A 27,413-nucleotide genomic window follows, 5' to 3' on the forward strand; every position below is an offset into this window, starting at 1 on the left:
AATAGGATTTAGGATCTGTAACTACATATGTAAATAATCATAGAACCATCGACGTGGATTCAAAAAACCCGCCAAAAAAGTTTACCATAAACCATATCTATAGTTTCATACGCCAACCAATTTTATTTTCACTTTCCCAAAAGAACCTTCACGGAGTTCTTTCTGCACAGAAGTTAAATTCCCCCCAGAACCATTCCTTCACTGCGTTTCGACTGCATTGTGTGGCTCTTCACTTGACAAGAGACTCCTTTCCATTCAAGAACCTGTGTTACCCGCAGTTATTAGCCTACTTTCAACAATTTGGCAACGTTGCAACGTCTCCATCTCTCTCACACTCTTTCTCTCTTTTCTTTGGGTGGATACTCTCATTGTTTTTTAACGTCCCCCTACCCCAACCCGGACTCATTGTCTAGTTTTGAGGCAAAGCCGCAAGCTGCCGATTACCACCCAACCACTTGAGCAAATGCTTACAACATTTCAGAAACAGAAACTCAGTCGCGAGAAGCCCCACTACCTCATTCCCGTCCACTCGGTAGATGGAGTGTAACGGCATGTTGTGTTGAGCAAAATATTGGCAACATATGGCAGAAAGAGAGAGGACTTCCGGATACTTAAACATAGCAAACATACACAACTGCTTTTGGGTACATATTTCTTTATATTCACAACAATTTTTGTTTGTATTTTTCCAAATAAAACTCTTTTAAATGGCTTATAAATATTTGCAGTACCAGTACCAGGGTATCCCCCAGTCGCTTCCCTCAACTAATGTCTACCATCTCTTGTCTGATTTTGTATTCTTCTTTTCGGAGAGCAGGTTATAATTGCAAAAAAATGTATTTCAGTGCAATGGAAGGAAGAGGGATGAAGAGTGAACAGCAGAGTAACGGAGTAGCAATGGAAGACAGTAGCGGGAGCAAGAGAGAATCTGTAGTCTGAATGAATGGCAAATGAATGAGATACAAAAGTGTAGTGCAGAGGGTGAGGGCATTTAATCACGAATCGCAGCACCCACACCCCATACTCATTCGACACAAACTCCCCACCCCACACACCCCACATAGGCCGAAAGCGTCGCATAATTCATTTAGTGGGTGGCACTGAATGCAAAGCTTAAGCTGGGCGCTTAAGTGGGTTGTGCAGTGGTGCTGCATCATTCTGGTGGGGGAGGGCGTAGCCGGCACCCAAAGGCGCTTAGGGCGCAGCCATAACTGAAATCTAGTCAGAGGTCCCCACCACCCCCATAATCATAGGCGAGACACAAAACAGCTGTCAATGGGTCTTGGAACTGGAACTGGGACGAAGCCGTTTACCATTTTTCGGGTAAATGCAGCAGCCACCCCTTCAGGGACATACAACTTTACAAAATGCACTTTGACATGACCCAAGCACCACCCTACAGTGGCTGTGGGTAAGCGGTAAGGGGTGAGGGGTGTGCATGTGGTACGTGCCTTAATTGATACAAAAATAGCGCGAAGAAAGTCCTGTATCGAAAAGGGGGAATAAAATATGAGTGCGCACACAGGGAATCAATCAAAAGAAGAGCCCATCAAAAACGTGTGTTAATATTCCAGAAAATATCCCCCACCTCTCTATTCCTATTCCCCTCCAAAAACCTTCCCTCTATCACGGAAATCAATTTATTCCTCACAAGTCTTAACCCTTTCTGTGTATTTCTGGGTATATACCTTTGGCTATATCCCCATAGAAATATCAAAACTCTCCACTTGTCAGTCGCTTCCCCATGTTTGTTTGTGTGTGTGCGTGGCGCAGATTCATTAAGATTTTTCATTTCATTGAAACATGAGGATTTTGAGTAGAATTTTTCCATCATATACGATAGAGTACGAGTGCCACAGCCGCAACCGTAGCCACCGCCACCGACACCGCCTCTGCTGCTGCCATAGAAATATATTTACAATTTTCCCCGTGACGTGCGTAATGATGCTGCAGCGGCTTAGAGATGAATGGGGGTCTGGCTCTCTTGGCTCTCCTGTCTCCTGGTTGAGTGGATGCCACTGCGAATGGGGATTTTCGAGTTGGATTCCATGCGAATGTTGCTGCTGCTGTTGTTGTTGGTTGGCTTTTTGCGTTGTCTAGGCAACGGTTCAGCCCACATTTTTCCATATGCAATCTAGGCGATGGTTGCATTTTCCGGGCACTCATTTTCCACCAAACCCTCTGGCATGGATTGCGTCTCTCGCGCATCCTCCTCTGTCTATTCGTCTGTCTGTCTGCCCGTCTTTCAGTCTCAACAGAGGAGAACCTTGCGGTGCATTGAACTTTCCATCTCGTTTTGAGCAGCACTCGGGTGTTGCCTGCAGTTCATTTGCTCTTTCGTTTTTCCTGGCTTCGAATTATTTAAGTCGGAATTTCACATTTCATATTTTTCATAACTTTTTGTGCGCTTTTTAATTAATGAAATTATTATATAATTCTTGTACAAAAAGCATTTTCTGCGAATGTACCCACTTGACAATAAATATAAAGTGTAATCCAAAGTCTTTATTTTTTAAAAGCTTTCTTGAAGTAATCCTCAAAAAGTATCCTCAAAATGAAAAAAATCAATTAAAAAATTTGGAATCTACTAACTGCTTCTCTTTTTGAGGGAAACAACAAAGTATTTCAAATATACTTTCATTTCTCTAGCATTCCCACGAAATATTTCCATTATTCAACCAGTTTTTCTTTCCAAATCTTTCCATTCAAAGCTAGACAGCACACCACGCAGAGCTAATGCCTTAATTTATGAAAATGACTCCACTAATGACACATCGTTCCCTATAAATACGCTAAAACACGTTCCCAAAACCCGCTGGGAAAACTCCGTCACTCCCTACAGTCATCCACAATGTGGCCATGTGGAACAAAGTGGAATATCAGCGACAGCGGAAAAGTGCTACACATGTGGGCTATCGAATTTTCCTCAAGTACACCGCTTGGTTTCTCTATGGCATTGCCTGTGCCTGCAAGTTTTGTAAAGCAAAGTGGAATCCAGTTGAAAGACGCATCGAGGAGCGACACTACAATCGAATAGTATACAAACTGATAATAATCCTCAAGATAGTTCTCATTGCGAGCCAATATCTGATGTATTTTGTGATGTTTTTGGCCGTCTACATTCACTATTCGCTCGTGGAGAAGAGCAGTGCCCAGAATTTCTTGATGGGCACCTTTGCCCAGGGCATCAACTATAATGTCTTTCGGCGATTGGTCATCTTTTTGCACTTAAAACAGGATCGCATATTCGTGAGGCAGACGGTGAATGAGATCCTGCAGATTTCGGAGGACATTGAACAAAAGTTTGGCATCATCTATCACTGCGATGCGAATCTTTTGGGTGTGTATTTCCTTAAGCTGTTCCTCCTCTACGTGTACATGGTCTCATACTGGTACAAGTCGTACTTTTTGCTCATCAATCTGCTCTATTGGCTGCTCCTAGAGTACTGCTTCATGGGTTGGTTCCTCTACCAGCAGCTGCTCCTCAATTGGTATCGAAATATCACCATATTCCTACAGCGTTTTATCGATGATCATAAGGATAGAGAGAGGATACTGGGTCGCTTTCATCGCCGTCTGTTCTGGCTGTTTGAGCTCCATTTGCGTATCAATAATCTCCATAGGAGCATCAACGACAACCTCTCGTGGCTGTCCACCTCCATCTATCTGATGATATTTGTCTGCAGCAATAGAATGGAGCTGCTCATCGAGTGCATCGTGTTCGGAGAGGATGAATTGGAGAATAAGCTCTACATCATAGCCGACGGCGTTCTGGGTCCCGTTCTCATACCCCTTCTATATGTCCTGCTAATAGGACTATGCACAGATCGCTTGCGCGATGCAGAGCTTGTGCTGCAGCAGCAAATTGTCATCATTCATGGGCTGTACATCAGGAAAGACCCCTCCCGCACTCTAGCCATAAAGGTCCTCTACAATGAGGTGAGTTCTGTTTGGGTTTTTTTAGGCTTAAAATCTCTCTAATTGATTGGATTTCCATAGCACACCTCTTTGATCATTCATCAGAAGTTGGAACCGCTGCAGAATTTAATTATTTTGGGCACAACGTGTGACCGGGAGTTTGCTTTTGATTATCTCTTAACGTCGATCCTTACGGCGGTCTCATTTGTGCAATATTCCCTATCGTGCGGTGATTATCCCATTAACGAGTGTGCCACACATAAGTAGGACAAGTGTAGCGGGCAGAATATAATAAAAAATGATCGATAAACAATAAAAATCTGTGAGAATTAAGTTTTGAGATTGTTTCATTTTTTTCGAATCATCTTTTATAAAAATGTTTTCCTCAAGGAACCAAACTCACGTTTTATGAAAGATTTGGGAAATTAGAAATGGTCTGATGATAATTTTGTTTTTTTTTCTATGGCTATTGATTGGGTGTTGATTTTTAAAGCCGTTTTCAGAGGTAGCGGTTTTTTTTCACATAAATGTTGTATCTTTAATCTGGTTGTAAAAAGCTTTGTTTATCTGAAAAGCTGGTTAATGCAGCTAAACTGTGGTTTTGGCTTACCGTCTGGGAATTTTTTACGAAATTGTTAATTTAAAAACTCTGAAAAAGACGAAAAAAAAAATTCTATATTGTGTCTTCTATTTCTTGAATGTACGGGTGTATTAATTGGGCGTCGTTAAAGTGTTGCTCATCAGTAGGGTTCCTGTTGATCGAATTAAAATCGATCACTATTAGGTATATTTTGCTATATTTCTTTATCGCGTTTTTGCAGAAGGCTTTTGGGGAATGCCTATCGAACTTTTATCCCTAACTTTTAGTCAAAAAATATCCGGTCAAATCGATAATGCTACGATTGCTACGAAAATAGTATATCGATGAGGTAAACAATGAATTTTCCAATTTTTATTAATTTTAAAGCACTTCGGCCTAGTTTTCCCCCATTTTGATTCCATCCGATAAATATTACATTCATCTGGTCCATTCTGTGACCTTTTCCTCTCGCAACATTTCAAATTCTTTAACCAAATTCATGCAAGCATCTGCCAGACCCACACTTTCGCACGCCATTTATCAATAACTTATCATGCCGCCCTCATACCCTGTAGTGACACCCACTACATGGACTCTGCCGCCAATCTGCTGCCAATCTAGAGGGGAGACTAGCAACAGTTCAAACAATCAACAGTCACGTACAATTTTGACGGTTTACTTTTTGGCTAAAAAAAAACAGAAATGGAAGGCCGGAGAGTACGTGAAATATTCAATTTTTGGATACATTTTGCCGGTACATTTAAATTTATTTTTACAACCCCACAAAGGACGTGAACACGGACCCCTCGTGCAAGCGGACCGCTCCATAGACGATAAAATAATAATCGATTTAGAGTTTGGTTAGAGTTTCGGGCGGCCCAGACTCACAACTCATCTGCGGGAGCATTCCTCCTTCCTCCACCACCAGACGTGAAAAAATGGAGCAGCTCCTAGGGGGGTGCACTTCCTGCGGAGAATCGATTTCTCTTGCTCTCCTTAGACGCTGGAAAATTTATGCGAGTTCGAATTTGATATGGTTTAAACTGTTTGCCTAGGCAACGAGACTACAACGACGACTACGACGGAGACGACGTCAGCCATGCAAATGTTCTGATAAGAGCAGCAGCCCCCAGAAAGGGTAGGGCGTGGCTTTATGCCTATGGCTTTGTCGCCTTTTTAGTGGAAAATTAATTTGCTATAATTCATCAATGGTGCAAAAGGAAGCGGAGAGAGAAAAGGCAATGCACAGGCAGAGTTGGCTGAATGGCAGCCTGGCAGAAAGGATTATTTTGCATAAAAAATTGTGGCACTTGTCGAATTTTTTGCATAGTCTGCGTTTGGTTTGCTGCCTGAAAATACTCCTCCAAATGTGCTGCCTGTGTGGGTGTCTATGTGTGTGTGTGCCTGTGTGGGTGTATAAGTGTGTAAGTGACGCACTTTGTGTAATTTATGGCTGCACATTTATTTTATTGAGTTTAATGTGGGCACAGTTGTTGCTGCCGCTGCGGCTGCTGCTGCTGCCGTCGCCATTTCAGAAGGTGCAAAGGTCCCACACACAGACAGTGGGAGGAGTGGATGGAGGAGAGGGAGACATGACTGTGGGTTTGAAGGGCAGCTTGAGGACGGGGGCAAATGGGTAACCATTTGAAGGCTTTGTTCTGCCTGAGAAAATGTATTACATCAGCGTGCAGCAAGTCAGGGGTAGTGGCATGCGGCTTTCCTTCGGTTCCTGGCACTTCCATAAATTGGAACCAACGCGGAGCTGTTTGGAACGGGAAAGGATTCCAGTAAAGCCCTTTTCGGGATAGCTATAGTGCTGGAAAACATTGATGGAGGGACGGTTTGGTTTCTTCATGTGAAGATTGCAATAATGACTACGATAGTCAATTTTTCTAAGAGCTTCTTCGACTATTTTCCAGTTTTCAAAAGACTTAAAAGATGATAGGAAAATTAAATTCTAAGAAAATAACATTTCGTTAAAATAATTCTGGCCTTGGAAGTCTTTTTCGACCAGATTTACTGGAGCAAGTACTCCTAGGAACAGAATCATATAAAACGTTCACAGTTCCCCGCATATTCGCACAAGCCACCATTTCCATTAATGAAAAAGTGCATGACATTAAAGTTAATAATGTCAATTAAATAAAATATGTTCTTCAAGCAGAGCAAACAAATTAAATCGTTAGCCCCCAGTAAATTCGCAGCAGCCTCATGCCCCGAAAGAAAATAGAATCCGCTCACTCCCGGGCGCTATACTGCCTCCTGCTACTCCCCTATTCGTTGCTCCTATTCGCATTTGCCGCCAACTAATTAAGCATTCAAAAACGTTTTGGCAAAAAGTTGAAATTAGGTTGATCTGGGGGTTCACAGTAGTGTGGTTCGAGATCTGTCGTCCGAGGGGGAGCGGAGCAAAAATTCCAAAATAAAGATGATGCAGCAGTGCGCTCATAAATTATGGCAAATTATTAAGCAAAAGTCACCAAAAACAGGAAAACTTTTGCCTCCGCACGCACTGGCTACGCGACCGCCCGAACAGCCCCTCACCATCATGCAGCTACGTCGAAAAATGAAAGTCCTACTTAAACATTTTAGAAGTTTGGGGAGTAGAGAATGATTTATTTTTATTATTATTGGCGGTGAATTTTAAATCAAAAAGCTCTCTCTCTCTCTCTCTTTCTGTTTCTGCCGACTGACGGACCCCTACCACCTAAAAGAATGCTATACATTTTGTAAGCTGCTTTCGATGTCGAAAATACGGCGGCAGCTGCCTTTGTCATTATTAATAACTGTTAATTATTCACCATTATATAACTACTCTGTGCCTCAGCTACTCGTTCATTCCCTCTCGGCCGTATGACGAGGAAAAGCGACATTTCGAGCACGTTTCGAAACTTCTTTGCTTTTGGCGTCTCGGTGCCTCTCTGTTGCTCCCACCCACTAATCCATCTTCTTGCAACTTCTCTCTCTCTCTCTCTTTTTCTCTCTCTACCCGTCTGTCTTTTTCTCCCCCTCTCACTCTGTCATTGCCGCTCGAGTAATTCTCTTCTTTCATATTGTTTGGGCACCATATTTTATGTGCTCCTTAGTTAACGCCAATGTCGATGTCGATGTCTTGTCTCTCTCTCTCTCTCTCTCTCTCTCTCTCTGTCTGTTTATCTTTCTCTACAACTATCTCCCTCTTGCTCTTGGTCATATTTACATATTATTAAAAAGTTTTCCGAAGCTCAGACAACATTAAAAAAACAGTGAAAAGGCGAGGACTAAAGTATGTAAGTCAAAATTGTATCGACATGGCGATATCCTACTTATGACTAGTGCTGCATTTTATGACACTAACTAAAACTGCTAAGAGTACTACTTACCGTTCTTGGAATTTTTAACGATGTTTATGATTTTTTGAATATATTTAGATTAGATTCTCCTCATTCACTTTTCCTTTCTCTGTAGCATATCCTCCATACTCTCTCAATACCCCTTGAAAAAAGAGCGATGAAAAGTAAACTTTTCTATTTTGCCTCCTCTAGACTCTGAAGTTATTGAAAATTCATGAATAATTGACATTTATTGCAGTTGGCACAAATGATGGTCGATAATGGAGGAATGGAAGGCGGGATGGGTTGGAGGCTGCTCTTTCTCTGGAGGTTCTCTCTCTCTCTCTCTCTGCTGTGTGTGTGTGTCTGCATTTTATAGACATAAATATTAAAGTAGCTTACGTACTTAATTGTAAATTATGCATTCAATTAGTTATGCCAGGCTGCCCCCAAATGCCATTTACAGCGAGGGTCAGAGAGAGAAAGCGTGCTCAGCTCCTTACTATCTTCAATTAAATTTTGAATATTGTTATGGCTCCTCCTTCGAGTCCTTGCTATGGCTAATAATGGTAGTGTCAGCTGCAGGATACTTTACTTCTCTGTTCACTCAGTCGTGCAAAATTTGCTCCAGTTTATCCGTTTATCATATTTCTGCAGCCAGCAGCATCCATCAGGTGAGTCCATCAGGTGTAAGATTACCTCCCATAATCGTAAACTTTTCCAATGATTGTGTAATGAGGCCTCTGTAGCAGTTTCTGATGCAGTTTCTGTGTCAATTCTGTTGAATTTTCTGCTTAAATTTGCTTTTCTGCCTAAAGACACTTTCTGCTTAAATTAACTCATAAATGGCGCTTAATTTCTGAATCAACTTCTTTGAAAGTGGGTAAGCGAAGAATAGTTAATTCCGTAATTGTATTATGACTATAATTGAAACGAAGGGCATGGCAACTTCAAAGTAAGTTTCCTGGAAACTTGTTGGTTCATGCAAATGATGGTGGTAGTGGTTAGAGGGTTTAACATTGTATTTTCGATTTTACCTGGTGGTAAAACTTTACCAACTTTACCATTTATGTTGTTACCAGCATTCATTTCATTTCATATCAACGTCCAGACATATGCTTAAGCGCGGCAGCAGCCGTTCTTTTGTCTTTTCATTCCGTCTTTTTCGTTCAGCAGCCCCAAAGCTGCTCTAACGGTCTGCATCCAGCGCTCGTGCTCGGCTCAGATGCCGGACCGAGCGTTCTATAAAGCTTTCTCGTTGAATTTTTATATATGGCACGGGCAATTCGGCCCGTCGGGCCTGCTGCGGTCTGGAACTGATATGCATGGACCGCAGTCTCCGTACCCTCTACCAACCCATTTATACGCGTAATATCGCACTGAATAAAGTAGCTCAACAATGTATTCATATCTATTTTATCTATGTATTTATTTTGTTTCCTAGAATTCTTATTCAATCATCTTAAAATAATTGATTTCTTTGAATCTAAAATAATTCAATGATTTTTCCCACTCAAAATTAATTGAATTCGAAATCCCTAAAGGTTCTCTCAATATCTTATATTTATGCTAATTTTCCACTTTAATCCACAATAAGTTCCATTTCCATTCATTTTCCCTCTTGAATATGCCCAGAGATCAATCAACCAACGGTACCACTAGTAAAATCAAATTTTTGCACTCCTCTACGGATTTGGGGACACAATCCTTTACCCATCACCACACTGCAGTCAACATTGGAGGCCGTGAGAATATACTCACATTTTAATTGACTTTAAGCCTATCCTTTGGATAGAAGCCTGTCCGCACATAATCCCCTCCCTCTCTATGTGCAACAATTGGATCTAACTGCAATTGTGATATGTTGCGTAGTGTATGCACTTTTTGATTAAATTTAACCCACAGCTATTTGTTAGAGAAGCGGCACTGGGTGGGATATCCACTGGGACTGTGTGCGTTCCATTTTAGATTATGAAAATGTATATCCAGGAGCTCTTTTTACCACTACCTCTGCACTGTACACCCCTGTTAACCCTTAGATGACTTTCACATATTTTGTGCCATAAAATAACACCAGAGGGCGCTGTCAGCAGCAGCAGCCATAAGCTTCCTACTTCCTATTTCCGCTTTTTGTTTTTGTTTGTAGTTACAAAACTAACGCTAGAATGACGGGCCAAACGCATATCCATATATCAAAGCAAGAGTGCATAACAATGTGTGTCAGAATGTGTCTATGTATTTGTAAGCCACACATATGCTGATGGTTTTTGAGAGAGAAAGCCCGGGCGGTACGCACAGGCATTTTGCATTCAAATGCATTTAATTAAATCAACTAGAACCAACAGCAGCAGCAGCAGCAGCAGCAGCAGAAGCAGCAGCGGCAGGAAAATGCAGCAACAGCACTCTTCCACACACTTTACAGCCCCTCTGCAGTCTGCTCTACCCTCTCCAATATGATGAGCCTCATAACATTTAAAACAAAATTTATTTTGTGTAAATTTTGCCAGGTTCGTTAGTTTTAATTGTGTTTAGTTTTCATTTGCCCGCACAGCGCAGAGACCCATAGAAAGTCCTTTTTGGTTACAGTTCGCAGTTCGAAAAGAGAGTTCTGTGTGTGAGTGGCAACAGTGGTGTAAAAACAATGAGCATATGGATGGGAAATGCAAACATATGGTGCGTATTTCAATATATGTATGTACATACACCTGTACATTCATATGTAGATACATCCACAGCTACACGGATGAAGCCTTTTTCCCCATTGCTTTCAGCGATGCATTGGACGAATATAAATGGACCCTAAAGTAGCTTACCAAGCTATATGCACATGCTTATAATACTTGAATAATACATCAAAATTATTGAAAAATCTACCAAACTTTTATTTCTGAACTTAATTTAGTTTTGATTATTTAAGCTTAAATCTGAATATTTTCGGTGTAGCACATATTTGATTGATATTTAGATCCATTGGGGGCTGGCATCTCAATGAAATTTAAGCTAAAAGAGGGATTTTTTCACCTTTTCATTGCGAGATTTAATAATCTAACTGATTTCCAGTCAATAAACGTTCTGTTTAAAACAAAAAATGGCAACAATCACATTTTCATTCCTAAAACCACTGTAGAGAAACAGTTTCGTCCTTTGCTTACAATTAACTTACTTTTAGAGATACATATAAATATGTACATATATGTACACTGGCAGATAGATGGATGAAAATACATATGCAACTTTTGTGTTGATGCTTTTTCTGTCAATTTGGCAGAAATGCTGTCATGCGGTTCAACAACACAAAAACAAAGCAAAAATTACAAGAACAGGCAAAGCCATTAAATAAAATATAATAAAAAACAGCCAACGGTGGCGGCAGAGAAAGAGAAAACGAGGCAACAGATGAGAGATGAGAGATGAGAGATTGAGGCTCAGTGAGCCAACAGCTCCAAGAGCTGAATGTGGTGCTCTGTCCACCTGTCAACCTCTGCTTACGCTCCCAATCACAGTGTCAATTAGCCAGTTGGCCATTTTGCGGCCGTCTCTGGCTCTGGCTCTGACTCTGACTCTGACACTCCCTTGTACCCGCATCAGAAAAGCTGTCAGAAAAGTAAAATGTGAAAATGTGGGAAAAACCGCATTCGTATCATCATTTATTTGATTAACGCTAATTGAAGGCCACGTCGGCAGGGTAAAAGGCATAATGCATTTTCTCTCTACAGATAATTTTGTACGCATTTTTCCCATTTTGAACACCCTGAAATTAAATCATTGAAAAAATATCTCGAGATCCCTGAAAGTCTCTGAATAAATAAAAGGGGTATCGTAACGTATCGTATCGCAGCGCATCTCTTATTCAGGTTTTTGTTAACACACGACTGAATTTCCTTTCCTTTCTGTGTGGGCAAAAGTAAAAACATTTTCTTTTGCTCAGTTTTTGTTTTTGTTTGAGTGATTGGGTGGGGGGGCGAAGGGGGCTTTCTCCACTTGAGATAAAGTTTTGTAAAATGTTTTTGCTGCTCCTCTGTTCTGTTCTGTTCTGTTGTTGTTTTGATATTCAAAAGGGAATTCTGCACGACTAAATCGAAATGGAAATGACAGGCGGCCAAAGGCCTCTATTCATGTAAATACCTAATGCGAGGGCTGCTTGAAAAGATATTTAGAGGTATTTAGAAAGGCAAAGTTGCATATACATATATGGTGGAAATATCAATGATCTTGGAGAATTTGGTCCATTTATTTCCTTTTTCCTAAATTTTCTTATCGAACCCAGTTTGATTTGGTTCCTCACAAATTGAATACCAATTGCATCCACTCCATTCTCGAATTAAAGCTACAAATATTACAATCCTATTAAAATGTATAATCAATCGCATAAATATAAATGACTACTCAAGGAAAACCCCAAAACCTTCTATAAATATATAACTAAACAACTTTCAAGGGTTTCGAAAAGCAAAGAATCTTGAAAATATATAGCTACGCACATGCTTCAATAATATATTTATCAATGATATTCAAACATTGTACAGCTGCTCAAAATCAGCAATACCATCTATCGCACAGCGGAGTCATCATTTTGCATGGAGACAGAGAGAAATGATTTAATTAATTGAAATGCTTTCGTCTTGACAGCCAGAAAAAGAGGCCTACTTATCGCCATACCAATCCCCAATTCCCATCCCCATCCCCGTTCCTTTTAATTTCATTCCCTTTCCCATTGCTCTCTTCGAAGCAGAACCGCCAGAGCCACCATTAGCAGTCAGTGGAGCATAATTGTGCCAACAACATTTGGCATCATTATTTTTGTGTGCGGCATATCTTTGATCTTAATAGTAGTTTGCTTTGACAATTTTTACTTTACGGGCAAAGGACGGGGGAGTGTGGACAGGGACAGGGAGTCTCCGCAAAGCATTTAATGTGATTAATTAATTTAAAGTTCAGGTCTCCAGGCAATGGAGTGGAGAGTGGCAAGTGGATAGGCTGCTTCCAGAAATTCCCTGGAAAAAAGAACAAGAACCAAGGAAGGAAGTGCTCGCGTGAATCGACAGTGGAGATACCCTGGTTAATATTATCAGTAGAGGCAGGGCTCAAAGCAGGAAACTTCTTCCTTCTTTTTGGTTTAATTATAACCGCCACGCACCGCTGGGAGAGAGGTATCATAATCCCTATAAATGCCATTTATCCAAGGATAATTATCGAGAATATAAATAATAAACAGATCAAAGAATATCCGCAGGGTACCGCCTGAATCCCTATTCTTTAGAATGCACAAGTTCAATTCATTCATTTCAAGGAGTACAACATTCCTACGGCATTCCATAAATCCCACCCTCAGGTATTATTAATGTTAATAATGTTGTTTCGCTGGAAAAACTGGCAAAACAAAAAAGGTGCCAGCTCCTCCACTAATTGCCTTCAATCAAGTGTCGCCAAAAGGGCAGGGACCTCCACCTCAAGGCGCACCCGTTGACAGTGACACTTGAAAAATGTCCACCAAAATAACAGCAGCAGCAAAAAACAACAACAGCTGAAAATATGAAGAGATAGCAAGATACAAGAGGTTGAGCCTACCGCAAGAACTTATGAAAAATGAACATAAAACACAGCCCCCAAAAAGATGGAGGACACTCCCACTGCGACACTCCCTGCGACCAAAGTCTTGTCTTTGTTTTGTTTGGGCCGAAAAACCCTTTGAAAAATGACTGAAGAAACAGGTGACAGCCAGAGAGAGTACAGTACCTTCAAAAGCTGTGTGGTGTGTCCATTCATCAGGCAAATGCTGTAGCCATGTACCTCAGGCAGCGCCATTTGACGAGTAACTTAATAAACAATCATCAGGCAGGCAGGCTGGCCAGGCCAGGCCAGGACAGGCGGTAAGTCGGTAATTATATGACGGTAGATGATGTCCTTATAATGAGTGCCACAGACACAATACATCAACCAAGAGGTAGGCAGGCAGGCAGTGTCGGGTAGAGTCCTGCTTCCTCCTTATTTCAGTTGTTTGTTGCCTTGTGATAATTGAAAATGTTTGTAATTTTCGCTGTCCTTTCTTTCGGGCTCTCTTTCTCTCCCTTAACCTCTCCCTCTCTCCCTCTAAAACTTTGCACTCTTATCTGTTGCAAAAAACTTTTGTTGGACTTTTTCTCTCATTTTCCATCACTTTTTTTCTGTTTTCTAGAACATTTTCCACAACCTTTTTTCTGTTGTGTGGCGGCGGCCGTCTCCATCTTCTGCACTTCCCCATTTAGCTGTGTTTGAGGCATTTTCCTTTACTTTGTGTGTGTGTGTGTGTGTGTTTGTGTGTATATGTTTGGGGCCATTTTCCCTCTTCTGGGAGGGCCAAAAGTTTTGCGACAGTTTAGGGATTAGGAGGCGACCCAAAACGTAGCAGAGAGAGAGAGACCGAACAGCAGACGGACAGTTGGACGGGCAAAGTTTCAGGTCATGTCCAAAAATTTAAGTGCTGAAAAATTTGCTGGATTATGTGGCAGTTGATGAATTTGTTGCGCGAGTGGGAATTAGACGCTAATGTTTGTTCTTTTAGGGTTTTTTTTTTCAGGCACCAGCCGCCGCCAAGAGAGCCAAGAGAGCAGTGCACTAATAGATTTGTCAGCGAGAGAGGCAGAGGCAGAGGAGGGCAGGCGATAATGCTGTGGCATGTGGCATGGTGTGGCAACCTCAACAAACACATGGAAAAACTTTTGATTATCATGAAATCTCACGGGTAAACACAGCTGTCAGAATGCTGTGAAGCGCAGGCATAGGTCGATTCTGTAGGCTCTGAGATAAATCTAGGCCGGGCTATTATTCTTGGCCCACTCTGTGAAGGGAAGTTTTCACCTTGTGGATGCTGGAAAATATAAAAAAAAAGTAAGAGAATGTTTCGCGAATGCGTATGCTGAAAGCTTAGGCATGCTTAAAGGTAGTTAAGTGGTAGAAAAATAGATTTGGGAAGCGTATGTTCTTCTAGAGGTAATATAAAATCATTTTCTTAGAGAATTTGTTAACTTTAAAAAACCTTGGATTTTACTCTGATATCAGTAGATTTATATTGGCACCTGTTAAGTTTTCTTCACTTTTTTAGCTATTTTTTAAGCTGAATTCCCACATAAACGTCTCTGCAAATAAAATCCTCCGAAAGCTCTCGCTGTTCTCCAATTTCCAAGCTATTACCTTAAACACCAAAACACTTTGATTTTGATGGGTGCTGCTGCTGCGCCACCGCTTCGTTTCGTCCGATCCTACGTAATCCTTCTCTTAGCGTATTAGCGCAACAATTTCCTAAGCTCCTACTTCAGCTTTCGGAATGGTGGAGGGAAGGACTTCACCAAATAATCACACAAGCAACCCTTTTAGGTCTGCCGGAAGCCAATACAAATATGTTTGCTGGCCGCCTAAATGTGCCTAAATGCATGCAACACATTGCCGCAATCAGGTGGAGAGCTCAGAGATACAGATAAACTTCAAAAGGCGACCGAAAAGCGGCTTAAAACTTCGCTCGGGTGGAACGTATAGGGTTCACGGGGAATGCAAGGAAGGAAACTCTATGACAACATTGACAAAAGAGCCCGCGGATGAAGCAGGAGTCGGCAGGCTGGGGCACACAGGCGGTGTGGCAGGATGAGCACAAATTAAGCATTGCCATGGAGGTGATGCCCAAGCCCATACGCCCATACGCCCATACGCCCATACGCCCATACACCTCTGCCTACACGTCCAAGAGATGATTGATTGAGCTTTTAGTTAAATTGCGCAAGCGACCAGCCACCTTCCAGCGTCTTTGCAGCAAAGTTCTTCTGCAGCAATCTCTACACATATCCTTACCCTTACCCTTCCTTCCCCCTTTGGCGATGTTAAACTTTAGCCACGTTGTCAGGGGCAGTACAGCTTCGGGCTTAAGTCTGGGCGCTGGTTCATTTTAAACGCAAAATTATTTGCACGAACATCGCCTGCTGCCTCTCAAGGAGACATAAGCCTAAGCCCCTCCGCAGGTTGCATGGTAGCACAGTGAGGTGAGGGGAATCTTGAAGCATCATGGAGAACAATAGGTTAGAGGCATTGCAGTTGAATATGGAAGAATAATTAATATCTGGTCATTTTACATGGAATTAACTGCAAAACCTCATATTTGTAGCCATTAAAAATCAATCTATAGGTTCTTTGTTTAGCAGAAATTCACAAAAATCGAATCCAAATGGAAACGTAACAAAATTTCATTCCCAATTTCATACCCAGTCTCCTGATTAAAACTTTTAAAATGAAGTTTTATTAAAATAAATAAATCATTTCTCGCTGCGAAGTGCAATCAAAATAAAATCCAAGGTCACTGGATATCAAATATTTATTACCCAATTTGAATAGAAATATAAATTGGAATAATTGCGATCCCATGAATGCAGATTTGGGGCTAGATTAAGGGCGATTTATGAGCTTTGAGCTATGTCACCGCAAGGATCCTTTAAATATGTTATCCATAATGGAACTGTTGGTCATAATATGTATTTTTTTACAACCCTAAATCCTCCTTCCCAAAAGTATAACGCATCAATTTCAAACAAATTACTGACTTTTCAGTATTTATAAACTGCTTTACATCCTGTTTTTCTCCGCTTTCCTTTCTCTCTATAGACTACTGAAAACTCGCTCATTTCCCCATTAAATTCTTTAGTTTCCACACCGAAACTATTTCTTAAAATGAACTAAAAATCAACAAAAACAAATGAACAAATTTCCAGGGGGTGCATGGGGGCTACTAAAGGTTCTCCAGAGAACTTCAGATTCAGTCTGCTGCCAGGATCTCTGCCTCGCTCTTCTAGGGACAATGACTGTGTGAATGCAACACCGCCAACAGCAACAACAGCAACAACAACGATGAAAATATAATTATGTCTGCTTTCTGCAATTATTTCAATTATAAACACAAGCTGTTGCATTTTCCACAACCCTGCCTGCCGTCGCCTCAACACCAGGAAAAGCAACAAAAAACAACAACAGAAAAAGAAGCAAACAATGAAAAAATGTTGCCGTGGGGCGCATACAAATCTTCTTGCACAATTTTCCGGTGCAAGATGGAGAGGATGAAGAGGTGCAACGTGAGTAGCAGGACAGACTTTTGCATAAAATGAGCACATTAGCCCTAAAAGCAGAGGCAGCAGCAGGCAGCAGCAGCACATAAACTGAGCAAATGCCAGGAGAGAATGAGAGGCATGAGGAAGGGAGGCAAAGCTGGGAGGAAGAACGACAACCAGACCAAGACAGTGGAGAGGCGAAAGCGAAGAGAAAGAGAGTCAAGAAGGTGTCGGACTGTGTAAAGATGATGGAGGAAGACAGAGAGAATGGATGAGAAGAATGGGAGTTCGGTGTGCCTCTGCTGCCTAGAAGGTGGAGGGTATTTCTGGGTATATCTGACTTTAGATCGAAGGGAATTGCCTAAGTAACTCAACAACCCCCGAATGAACACCCAGGGTGAACAAAAATTGCAATAAAAAATGCAAACGTGAGACGCCGTTACTCAGTCATTATATGTACGTATGTATTAATGTAACCTTCGTTTGATACAAATGTATGTATTTTACATTTTACATTTTTCTACATCTGTCATCTACATACATCAAATTTTAAAATATACTTGTATCAGAGTGATATCACAGCAGTCTGGATACAAAAATTGGTGGCTCTAGCTCTTATAGTCTCTGAGTACTAGTCGACAAACAAGGCGGACGGACGGACAGACGGACAAAAAGACTTGATGCTGATCAAGAATATAGTGGGGTCGGAAACGTTTCCTTCTGTGCGTTACATACATCCCCTTTCGAGCACAAATGCTATTTACTTTTCGAGTAACGGGTAGAAAATATAAAAATAGATGGCAGACGTAATTCCGCTTAAAATAATTATTGGTTTCCAAAAAATCATATGATTTTCCATCACATTATTCGTTAAAAATTAGAGCTAAAAAACAAATGGCTCAATAATGATGGGGTAACCCTTGGGTAACCTCTAGTCGCTACCCCACTATTACAGACAATCTCCTGCTAGATTTGCACTAGCCTTTGTTGCTGCTTTTGCTGCTGCTGCAACTGCCACCGCTTGTTGCATATTCATGTGTCGGGGGGTCCGTAATGCGTGAAGTCTGGACAGGCCAGACAAAACCAGACCAGAGAGGAGAATAATTACTATATAAGCTGTAGCGAGAGCTGACTTTTGATGGGAGATTTGTACAGAGTCGTATACGTAGTCCTTTTTGGCGTCTCTCTGCCTTGCTTTCTCTCTCTTTGTATTTATTCCCCTTTGGTGTTATTTTTGGCTCACGTTTGCAGCAACAGCAAGGAGCATTTCTGGAGTTTATAATAAAACTTTTACTGTGACAGTAAAATTTTAATGAAATCCCTGCAGGACACAGAAGCATAGAGCAAAAAGGGAGAGAGCCATTATCTTGTTTTTGGAACGTGTAAAGTGGCCCGAGAGGAAAAAGGCAGAAGGCATACGAAACGACAATTGAAAAGCTGCTGGAAAAATCTGGTGACTTGTTGGTTTGTTGTGGCAATTTGTTACACATTTGAAATTTTTAGAAAGGAGGGCAGCATCATGTTCGAAAGTGTGGGAATTCCAGAACAAAAGGCATCCACATTGGTGATGTGATTGGTGATAGAAACCCACACGAAGTCCCACGAACTTCCCGTTTACCTGTAACAAACTTTTTTCTAACCCACGCCCCATAATTTGTAATATAAATCAAATATCTGCGCAATAAACTCTCGCAGAAATAAAATAAAATACCACACAGATAGCAGCCACAAAAGAACCGAATTAATTTGCATTTTTAAATCGCATGCATAACAAAAAGGGTGGCCATATTTCTATACAATACGATAATTAAAACATCCCCAAGGATCTGGAGAGAACTAATTGCCCTGCATCCTAACCGTCGATTGCGATTGCGAGTGTTATAAATAAATAAATGAAAGGGCAATCCGAAAAAGACAAAAAGCGAAAACGAAAGCTAAGCCAAATGCCACCATCAGCCAGCGAATTGTTCATTCTCCGCCATCAGATTCTAAATACAAACTCAACCAGCAGCTTGATCATTTAAATCCACCATCAGCTACCGTAATTCAGAAGCCACCATCAGCGTAATGCATAAATTATTAGCAAGTGTGCGACTGTCGCCTTAATTTATGCTTTAAAAATTGTTCTTCCTTTTTTTCGACTGCTCCTGCTGCTACTCCTTTTATTTTGTTAATAACGAAAAGCGTGAAAATTGCGGGCAGGCGAGGCAGGAGCAAGGCTGAGGGGCAGAAAGAAACACACTAATTCAATAATTTATGCACATTTTTGAATGCATGAACGCATCGGTCACTGGACACAGAGCGAGCGGGGCCACAGGGCAGATCAGCGGGCAGCCACTTGCAAGGATTCTGAAATCCTTTTTTCCATGATTTTAATTAAAAGTTAAATTCGTGAACATTTGTGTGCAAATCTGTTACGAATGTTGTATGCCCTGCAAGACCAGAAAAATGTGAAATACGAAGAAAAAATATTTAAAGAAATAAAAACATTTGGAAGCTTTTGTGAACTTATTTTTGAAATATTAAACTCAGCATTTTCGATGCTTTTTTTGTGTGGTTCATTTGTTAATCTAAATACCCCTCCTGAATATGCATTAATGCAAGAGAGAGATGCAATGAGATAGGGAGAGAGTGGGGGAGAGTGCCTCACTTTTGGCCGCCCATTGCCTCTCCTCTGCCACTGCCTCTCCTTCGGTGTGCGTTTCAAATTGAGCGGATTATATTTAATTACAATTTTTCGGTGGTGCTGTGTGGCAGAGTGGGGGTGGTCCTCACAAAGGATCTACCCCCGTTACCCCTCTCCGCGCCTCTTGACATGCGTGTGTGCATTGCATTTGTAAGGGTTGTTCCTTTGTCCCCGTTTCGTGGCATAGGTGGAGTGGGTGGTGGGGGGTGGTGGCGCGTAAATGAAAAGTAAACCTTTATGCAACGCTGCGGGCGGCATGCAATCTGCCACCGACCCATCAAGCCACCCATAAAGGCACCCAAGTAACCCCCTGCAGCAGCAGCAGCAGCAGCAGCAGCAGCAGCAGCACCCACTCTGCCCATCCACTCAATCCCTCAACCATAGGAAAAATTCGTTGCGCGCACGTGTTCCATGTGCATCATTCTGCATATCCTACAATGTCTAAGGCATATCGCTGGCATATTCCAGGCATATCCCTGGCTTCTCTTGTTGCGCAGCCGTGGCTGCCTCCCGGAATCGCTGGAATAATTGGATTTAGTTGTCGTTAAGTTCTGGCTTTGATTATTGTCCTGCTCCTCAATGCAATATGCTGGCCGTCAGACGCTGCTCGGGCAATCCTCCGTCTGTGGCACGAGCGCGCATGTGTATTTTCATGTGGTGTGTAATGGCAATCGTTGATGGAAGGGATTGTCGGTGGGTGCTGCCATGAAAGAAAACCTCTTAGGGCGAAGGTTAATTAAATTTAATGCGATGCTGAATGCTCCACAGACCGCAAGAATCATAATGAATATTAGTTTTAGGGCACGAATCAACCATTCAAGATCTAAAGAATAAAACTTGATTTATGGCTAAAGCAAATGGTCTTCCGTTTTCAATTGGTTTTTCTACAGTCAAGAGATGGATGGCCCTTTTATTGCAAGAATGTTCTTGCAATAATTTTATTTAAATCCCTTTCGATGGACAGACAAACTCTTTCTTTTGCACCTTTTATTGAGGGACCAGTGACATTTTGTGGCCAGATAATTATTTATAAAGCAATTACCCTTAAAGCCTGGACTCTTTACCCCTCCGCAGGCTCTCTGGAATCGTGCAGTGGCGTGTAGGAGGTTCGTGGGTGGCCCCTAATTACTTTAGGAAATTGTGATCAATCATACGATAATATAAATGTGTGTCCACCCTGCCACCAATGCCCCGTTTCCCCTGCCACAATACAAGCTAAAACCAACAAACACCTCGAACCCGAAGGCTGTGTTTAAAGCCAATGGCATTGTCGTTGACGTTGGCTAAAAGCGTTTTCTGGCTTAATCGCTTCATGTCGCGACAAGTCAAAGTCAACAGGACTAGAATTTCAGAGGGGTAACGAGCGGGCAGAATGTGCTTTGGGAAGGACACTGGGAGCTACGGTCATAGTTGTTGCATTTTTTAGAGATGACAGCGTGTCCCGAATCGGCAAGAAAATAGCTTTAGAGACGAAATATAAATGGAAATATATCTAGAACTTAACTGGAATATATAAAACAAGAAAACAGGCGCCTCTCTCACTACTCTTACTACTCCCATCTCCCATCTCTAATTGCGATTGGTGGTATCAGTGGGCCGAGTCGGCGGAGGGCATTGTTAGATTTGTGTGTAGATTAGCTGTCACAGCGCACCGAGGGAACAGCTGCTGCCTCCCGCATTGCGTGGGGCTTTTAGTAATAATTGCAAATCAATGACGGAGGAGAAATTCAAACGGCCACAATCCAACACTGCCGACTCCGCGTTACCGACTCCCTGCTACCCAGCTGCACCATATCCACAAAAACCGGCAACAAGAAGCGTTTTCCAAATTTCAATTGGTTTCGATTTTAGTACTTTGACAAGCAGCCCATGGACCCCGTCGACCACTGCTCGTTTGCCCGTTTTTGGACGCCATGGATTTACGTTTAAATGACCAACGCAATTAGGGGAACGGATAACGGCATAATTATTAATGTATGTATGTATTACAGAGTAGAAGGGGGACTTACAGGGGGCGTGCAGAAGGATCCGCCATTGTTTTGTGGAACTGCCATTGTGTATGGGCTATAAATATAATTGATTTAATCAAACAATGACAGAGATAAATTACAAACAGAGGCGAGAGCATATGGTAATGCAGGCAGGGGGAGTGGCGGGTATTGTTATTTTAAACAACTGTAATAAAGAAAAAACACACAGTCAGTGGAGAGGCCAACATTAGTGGGGTTTTGGGGTGAAAGAGATAAGAGCCTATTAAATCCAACCCATAGCCCTCCCCAGTTATTAAGCGACTGCCGCACCACTGCTTTTGGTTCTCCTGTTCAGTTCTTTTTTTCCGCTCAGTCAGTAATCGAGATACACTTTTCGGCTTGCATATATACATATTTACACGCACCATCAGTAATCGGAATAATTTGTTTACATGCGCTATTAATATTCAAATATATATCGGGATACATCATGGAGGGAAACTTGCCATTTGCATGGTTCCTGCCCCATCAAGTCTGTTGTTGCCCCCTACATTAGGGTATGATACTGCACCATAAGTTTTCGAGTTAATTGTTTCATAAATATGCAAAAATATATATTAGACATCGGTAGTAGTGGAGGCCCCATCAAGTGCCCTATTTGCATGGCAATAATTTATTAATATTGTAATTGTTTATGGCATATTATGGCCATTATGGCAGCGGCTTTCATTTATTTTAATATCCCTTCAATCAGTTCCTTTCCCCTTCTGTTCTTAATCAATTGTCATTTGCATAAAATCAACATTAAAATGTCGACTGGCCAGACAAGGCCCTTTGGCGATCCCCTATCACACCTTTGGGTCACAATTTTAATTAAAAATTGCAGAGAAATTGCAACAGAACATGCACAACACTTTTCCAAAGCGAAAATACGAATTTTGGGGCAGGGGATGGCAGTGGATATTCTCTGGGAAAAGTGAAAGCACTAAATTTTGAAAATGAAAACTGGAAAACTCTTGGAACGCAGCGTTGTAGGATGGCAATCAATTTTCCAACAAAAAACGAAGTTGAAAAATATACGAGTACACGAAAAATGCGCATAAATTAAGCGGGAAAAACTTGGAAAATGCAGCGAGATCCAGGGAGAAGCAGGAGCAGTGGGGTAAGGGGTGTCACCTAAAGCACTTTCCACGCGGAAAGTTGTTAAAGTGAAAGCGTTGTGAAACGCCTACCATTTGCATAAATGCAAATTTTTCACCTGTGGCAGAGACGAGACCGGAGCCGAGCCGGGGTTCATCACTCACTCACACGGAAAAGCCAGAGCCAAGCTTTACCGCAATGCACCCCCCCGCTGCACTGTACCCTAATGAAGTAACTAAGAAGGCGTGACAGCCAGAAGTGGGCGTTTGAGCGGTGCGATTTTGAGTTCCGTGGGGCATTTAGATGCAGATCTTGGGAGGGAGAGGGTGAGAGAGATGATTAGGATCGTCTGAATATTCATCAGTGAGCAAAAACTCATTAGGAAAATTGTGGTTTTCTTTTAGAATCCAAGCAGCTTACTCGTATCTCTGTCTAGTATCTCTCGGTAGTGCATTTTCTGTGCATATAAAGATATAAAAAAGTTTCCTCCTTGCTTCAATCTCCATTGATACTTGAGTATGTTACGTGATTCCATTATGGATTACGACATTTATGTTTATGGCAAACTTTAATTCCAATCCCTATCAAAAGCAACGCCCTGGCCCTGGCCAACAACCTTGCCCCATTAGGGGGCATCGTGGGAGAATGCACATTCCCAAAGTCAATCAATACGTTTTGATAGAGAAACTACTTCCGGATGGCTGCACATTATTTCCTGCTGCTACTGCTACTCCGCTATCCACTTCGATGGCATCCGAAGAGAGGGAGGAGATTGTCCCTCCGTCCGACAGTGTCATGACAACGTCATGTCCTGTGGAGCAGAGGAGCAGCAGGAGCTTCTGCTACTGATATGAAAGCGGATGTGTGGATACTGATGTGTGTTCTCTGATGGTGGAAGCTGAAACTGAAGTACGGCGAGAAGCACTACGTCCCCGTTTTATTTGCTCGCATCGCGATGTCAAGGGTTAAATGGATGCACCTGCATCTGCACCCTATCCCTCCCTCCTTAATTTTACCTTTATTGGCGTTCGTTACCTTGCAACATCCTCTTCTGTTGCGCCACCCCTGGGGGTCGGGGTGTGTCACATTCCATCTGATCACATTTCACAGGGGAGCGGATGCTCCGCCGCTCGTTCCATTTCCCTCTTCTTTTTTTGCATGCGTTGACATGTGAAATTGTTGCACAAGTCTCCAGGCGATGTTTGTGCTCTGATGTTTGTGATGGAGGATGCGTCCTGGCAGCAACCAGGCAAACAGGAAGGGGATGGGACTGGGACTGGGGTGTTGATGTTTTAATTAATGGCCAATATGTCAACTGCATTCAAATAGGTGAAATGGCTGCCAATCTCGCCCAATCTCCCAATGGAAATTAAGATAAAAGTGTGACAGTGGCAGCAAATGGCAGCAATAGTTGTTGCACAATACATCATGCCACTTGGGGCAACAATGATTTAATGAAGAACTCAAATGGGACTATTATACTGTGTTTCAAACAATTTGGATGAAGTTTTTAGTGGCAGAAGGAAACTATAAGGATTTTGGGATTCTATCAAAAATGTACCGAAATTCCAGACATTTCTGGAAATTGAAAAAATTAAATGTTAAATTAAAAATTACAGCATTCAATTGAAGCAAAATTTCCAAACATGAAAAAAAAAACCAAAACCAATGAGTAGAATTCAAAATCAAAATACTTCCACATCCTTCCCCTCCAGTGTCTGAAAGTCCCGATAAAATCAATGAAATCCCTAATCGCAAATCCCAAGTTTGACCTCAAATCCCAAGATAAAAACCCAGATAAATATTTCATCTATTTAGAGGCACAAAATCAATCGGCAATGGGGAAAAGCCAAAGGAAAAGCAAAAGCCAAAACCAAACAACAAGCCATAAATGAGAAATGAGAGGCCATCATAACCTTTAACCCCAAAAAAGCAAACATCAGATAGAGAGTGGACGGTATGGACCGGGGCAGGGTCCCCTACAAGCACACTCTTCATCATAATCATTAGCATACATTTACGGGCTTGACCCTCAAGTGCTTACCCAATGGCCTATTATGTGCTTTCGTTCGGTTGCTCTATTGGCTTCCCCATTCCCCGCTCGCTTCCTTCCCCCACTCATTTGTCTTTTTGTCCAAGGATCTCTCTGCGTTTCACTATCCCAGAGCTAGGGTCACTCTTCCTATGGTCTCTCTCTCTCTCTCTCTCTCTTTCGCTTTGTCCTGGCAAATGATAATAGTTGTTGTAGGATGACTCCCAGGCACATATCCCATATACAGACACAAGGGTCACCCTACCCCTGCAATGATGAAGCTGTACGACAGATAAAAAGCAATGCAAAGAATTGGCTTTGCATTACAGATACTTGGATGCCCTTTCTGTATGAGTTTACTGATATTAAAATCTGAGAAGAACATCTGTGACAAGAGGCTAAAATAATTTCCTTCAAAAATAGTATTTTTTGGGCATATTTAGAGTTTTCCTCTACCTTTTCTTACATAGATCATTGAAAAAGCTGTTTTACACATTTCAAGTGCTTATTATACACTGCAAAGCTATTTGTTTATGCAAATAATTTACATAGAAAATTGTTACTCAACAATTTTAAATCTGTTTTAAAATCGTGTTGTCTTCAAAATCAAAATTTTCCTCCATCTTCAACCCTTCCAATCCTAATAACCCATATAACCAAACCCTTTTTTTAGAGTAATGCCAAGAGAAAACCCTTCTCCAGGCGCTTGTATTGTATTGTACTTCCTTTCGCTGTGTGTCCCTTCAGTCGTCCCTCATTCATTGGTTCCCTTCATTCAAGCGTTTCAATTGTGCGGAAAAGTCGGATACACGCGAAGTCCGGCTGCGGCTATGGGTCCCTCCCTCAGAGTCCTTAGGAGCCCAGTGTCCCATTTCACGTTCGTGTTGCTGGCTACCCAAACTCCGCTTCTCCTGTCATAAGCTGCTAAACTCGTCTCGGCCTTGTCCATCTCCATGTGTATTTCCTACTCATAGTTTCGGTTTCTGCTCTCTCTTTTTCCCCCTTTTTTTTCAATTTAACATCCGTTTTTGTGGCTACAACATGTCCATTATGTTGATGATGTCCTTTGACAATATGTCCTGTCCGGCAAAAGTCCGACGCAGAGAACGGGGCCAGAAGATGAACGGCGGCAGCGGGCAGCGTGTAATATCCCAGAGTTTGGCGTTTGTGGAGGAGGTTGATGCTGATGAGAACGATACAGAGTGGATACTGGAGGATACTGGGGCAAGGACACTTTGTTTGGTGCTTCGCTGGGGGTCCTGTTTTGCACCACAACCACTCCTCTCCCTAAAACTGATTTCAGTTGTTATTGTCTGTGTTTGTGTGTGTGTTTGTGTGGTTTTTCCGGATTCAATTGTGGCGGGGCACTGATTTTTTGTTCCCTGTCTTTCTGTGGTCCAGACTTCATTAAACTACTTTTCGGTTAAACTTTTTTCCAGTAGCGTTTTTTAGACTGCGGTTTACTCTTTAATTTTTAAACTGATGGGCGCTCAATTCTAATTATAATAGAAATCGGTTGAGAGACTAAAACTTAATAGGCTCGGGAATATTTTAGCAGTTTTAAGCGCCAATGATTGTTGGCAAATATAATTATTTCTTTAACGACTACTGTCATTTAAGATTTGGACCCAAGCCCAACTCAAGTTAAAGCAAATTTAAATGGATTAAGAACAAAGTAGAGCCGTATTTATTTTATTTTTTATATTATTAATATTATGGGACAGGAAAGGCTATTTAATCGCAGTTTATAATCAATAGAGTATAATATTACAGAGAACCTTAATATACTTCAGATTATAAAGGAGTTTGGCACAATGAAAGCAAGAAAATGTAGGTTTTAGATTTTCTTTAGGTCATTGAAAATAGTTCTGAGTTAAGTTTTAAGTCTTAATTAAGTTTAGTTGAAAAACATAACAAAAGTCTTTGTCGATATTGTGAAATTGTGGATATAAAAGGTGTTTGGGGGTGCCGCTTTGCAACCCAGGTCGCAAATACTCCTCAATATTCCTGTGTGTTAAAGTCATGTAAAATTATGGGAGTTTTTATTGATCCAAAATAAGACTATAAGGTTATTAGACACTATCATAGTCACCATCATTATCGGCAAGATTTTAAATTCTAAACCAATAAATACCATTAATTTCGGTCTGGGCGTAGAACATTATTGAGATATAAACCATTCTTCTAATGGAATACAGTTCAAGAGCTGAAAGAAATTCTACGAAATACCAGAAACAAATAAATCATCTCTTGAAATATGTTTTCATTTATAATTACACATATTAATGGGCTCTCTAGTACACTTCTGAGGCGATTCCCATCTTCAATAGCTTTTAAATCTCTCGCTGGAACCCTTCCATTCTTGAGGGTGGCATTCATAACCCCTAATCCCAGCCCACTACCGTCGCCCCGGCTAACCCCAACTCGTGTTTAATTGTTTGTATTTCTTGCTTATTGACTGAACGACTGACCATCGGCCATTGGAGGCATTGGAGGCAGCACTCCAGCTCGCACTTCTTATCCAGCCCCTGATGTTCGATGCACTTAATGTCCGTAATGTCGGTGGCGTGTCCGTAATGGCCTTTCATGCTGTCTGAAGTCTGAAGTTTCTGTCGCCTTAATTAACTCGCTAAAGCCTCCTGTCCAAGCCAAGGGCTTGCACGTTCAACCAATTTATAGACGTCCGTCTGTCCGTCGAGTGTCCCGCCCTG

The 27,413-nt window shown here is 41.6% G+C and overlaps 2 protein-coding genes across 2 annotated transcripts in view; both read left to right on the top strand.

Annotated features, from left to right (window-relative positions):
• Positions 1-27,413, top strand: part of LOC117588066 (discoidin domain-containing receptor 2) — a 139,597-nt gene that overhangs the window by 105,899 nt on the left and 6,285 nt on the right. The gene's annotated exons all lie outside the window — the stretch shown is intronic.
• Positions 2,825-4,185, top strand: LOC117588072 (uncharacterized protein CG1339). The gene is made up of 2 exons (XM_034279137.1): positions 2,825-3,939; positions 4,000-4,185. Exons 1-2 carry the CDS (start codon positions 2,860-2,862, stop codon positions 4,183-4,185), a joined length of 1,266 nt encoding a protein of 421 aa, XP_034135028.1. The 5' UTR covers positions 2,825-2,859.

The sequence above is a fragment of the Drosophila guanche genome, unplaced genomic scaffold, assembly GCF_900245975.1.
Source record: "Drosophila guanche unplaced genomic scaffold, DGUA_6, whole genome shotgun sequence".
Classification (NCBI taxonomy): Eukaryota; Metazoa; Arthropoda; class Insecta; order Diptera; family Drosophilidae; genus Drosophila; species Drosophila guanche.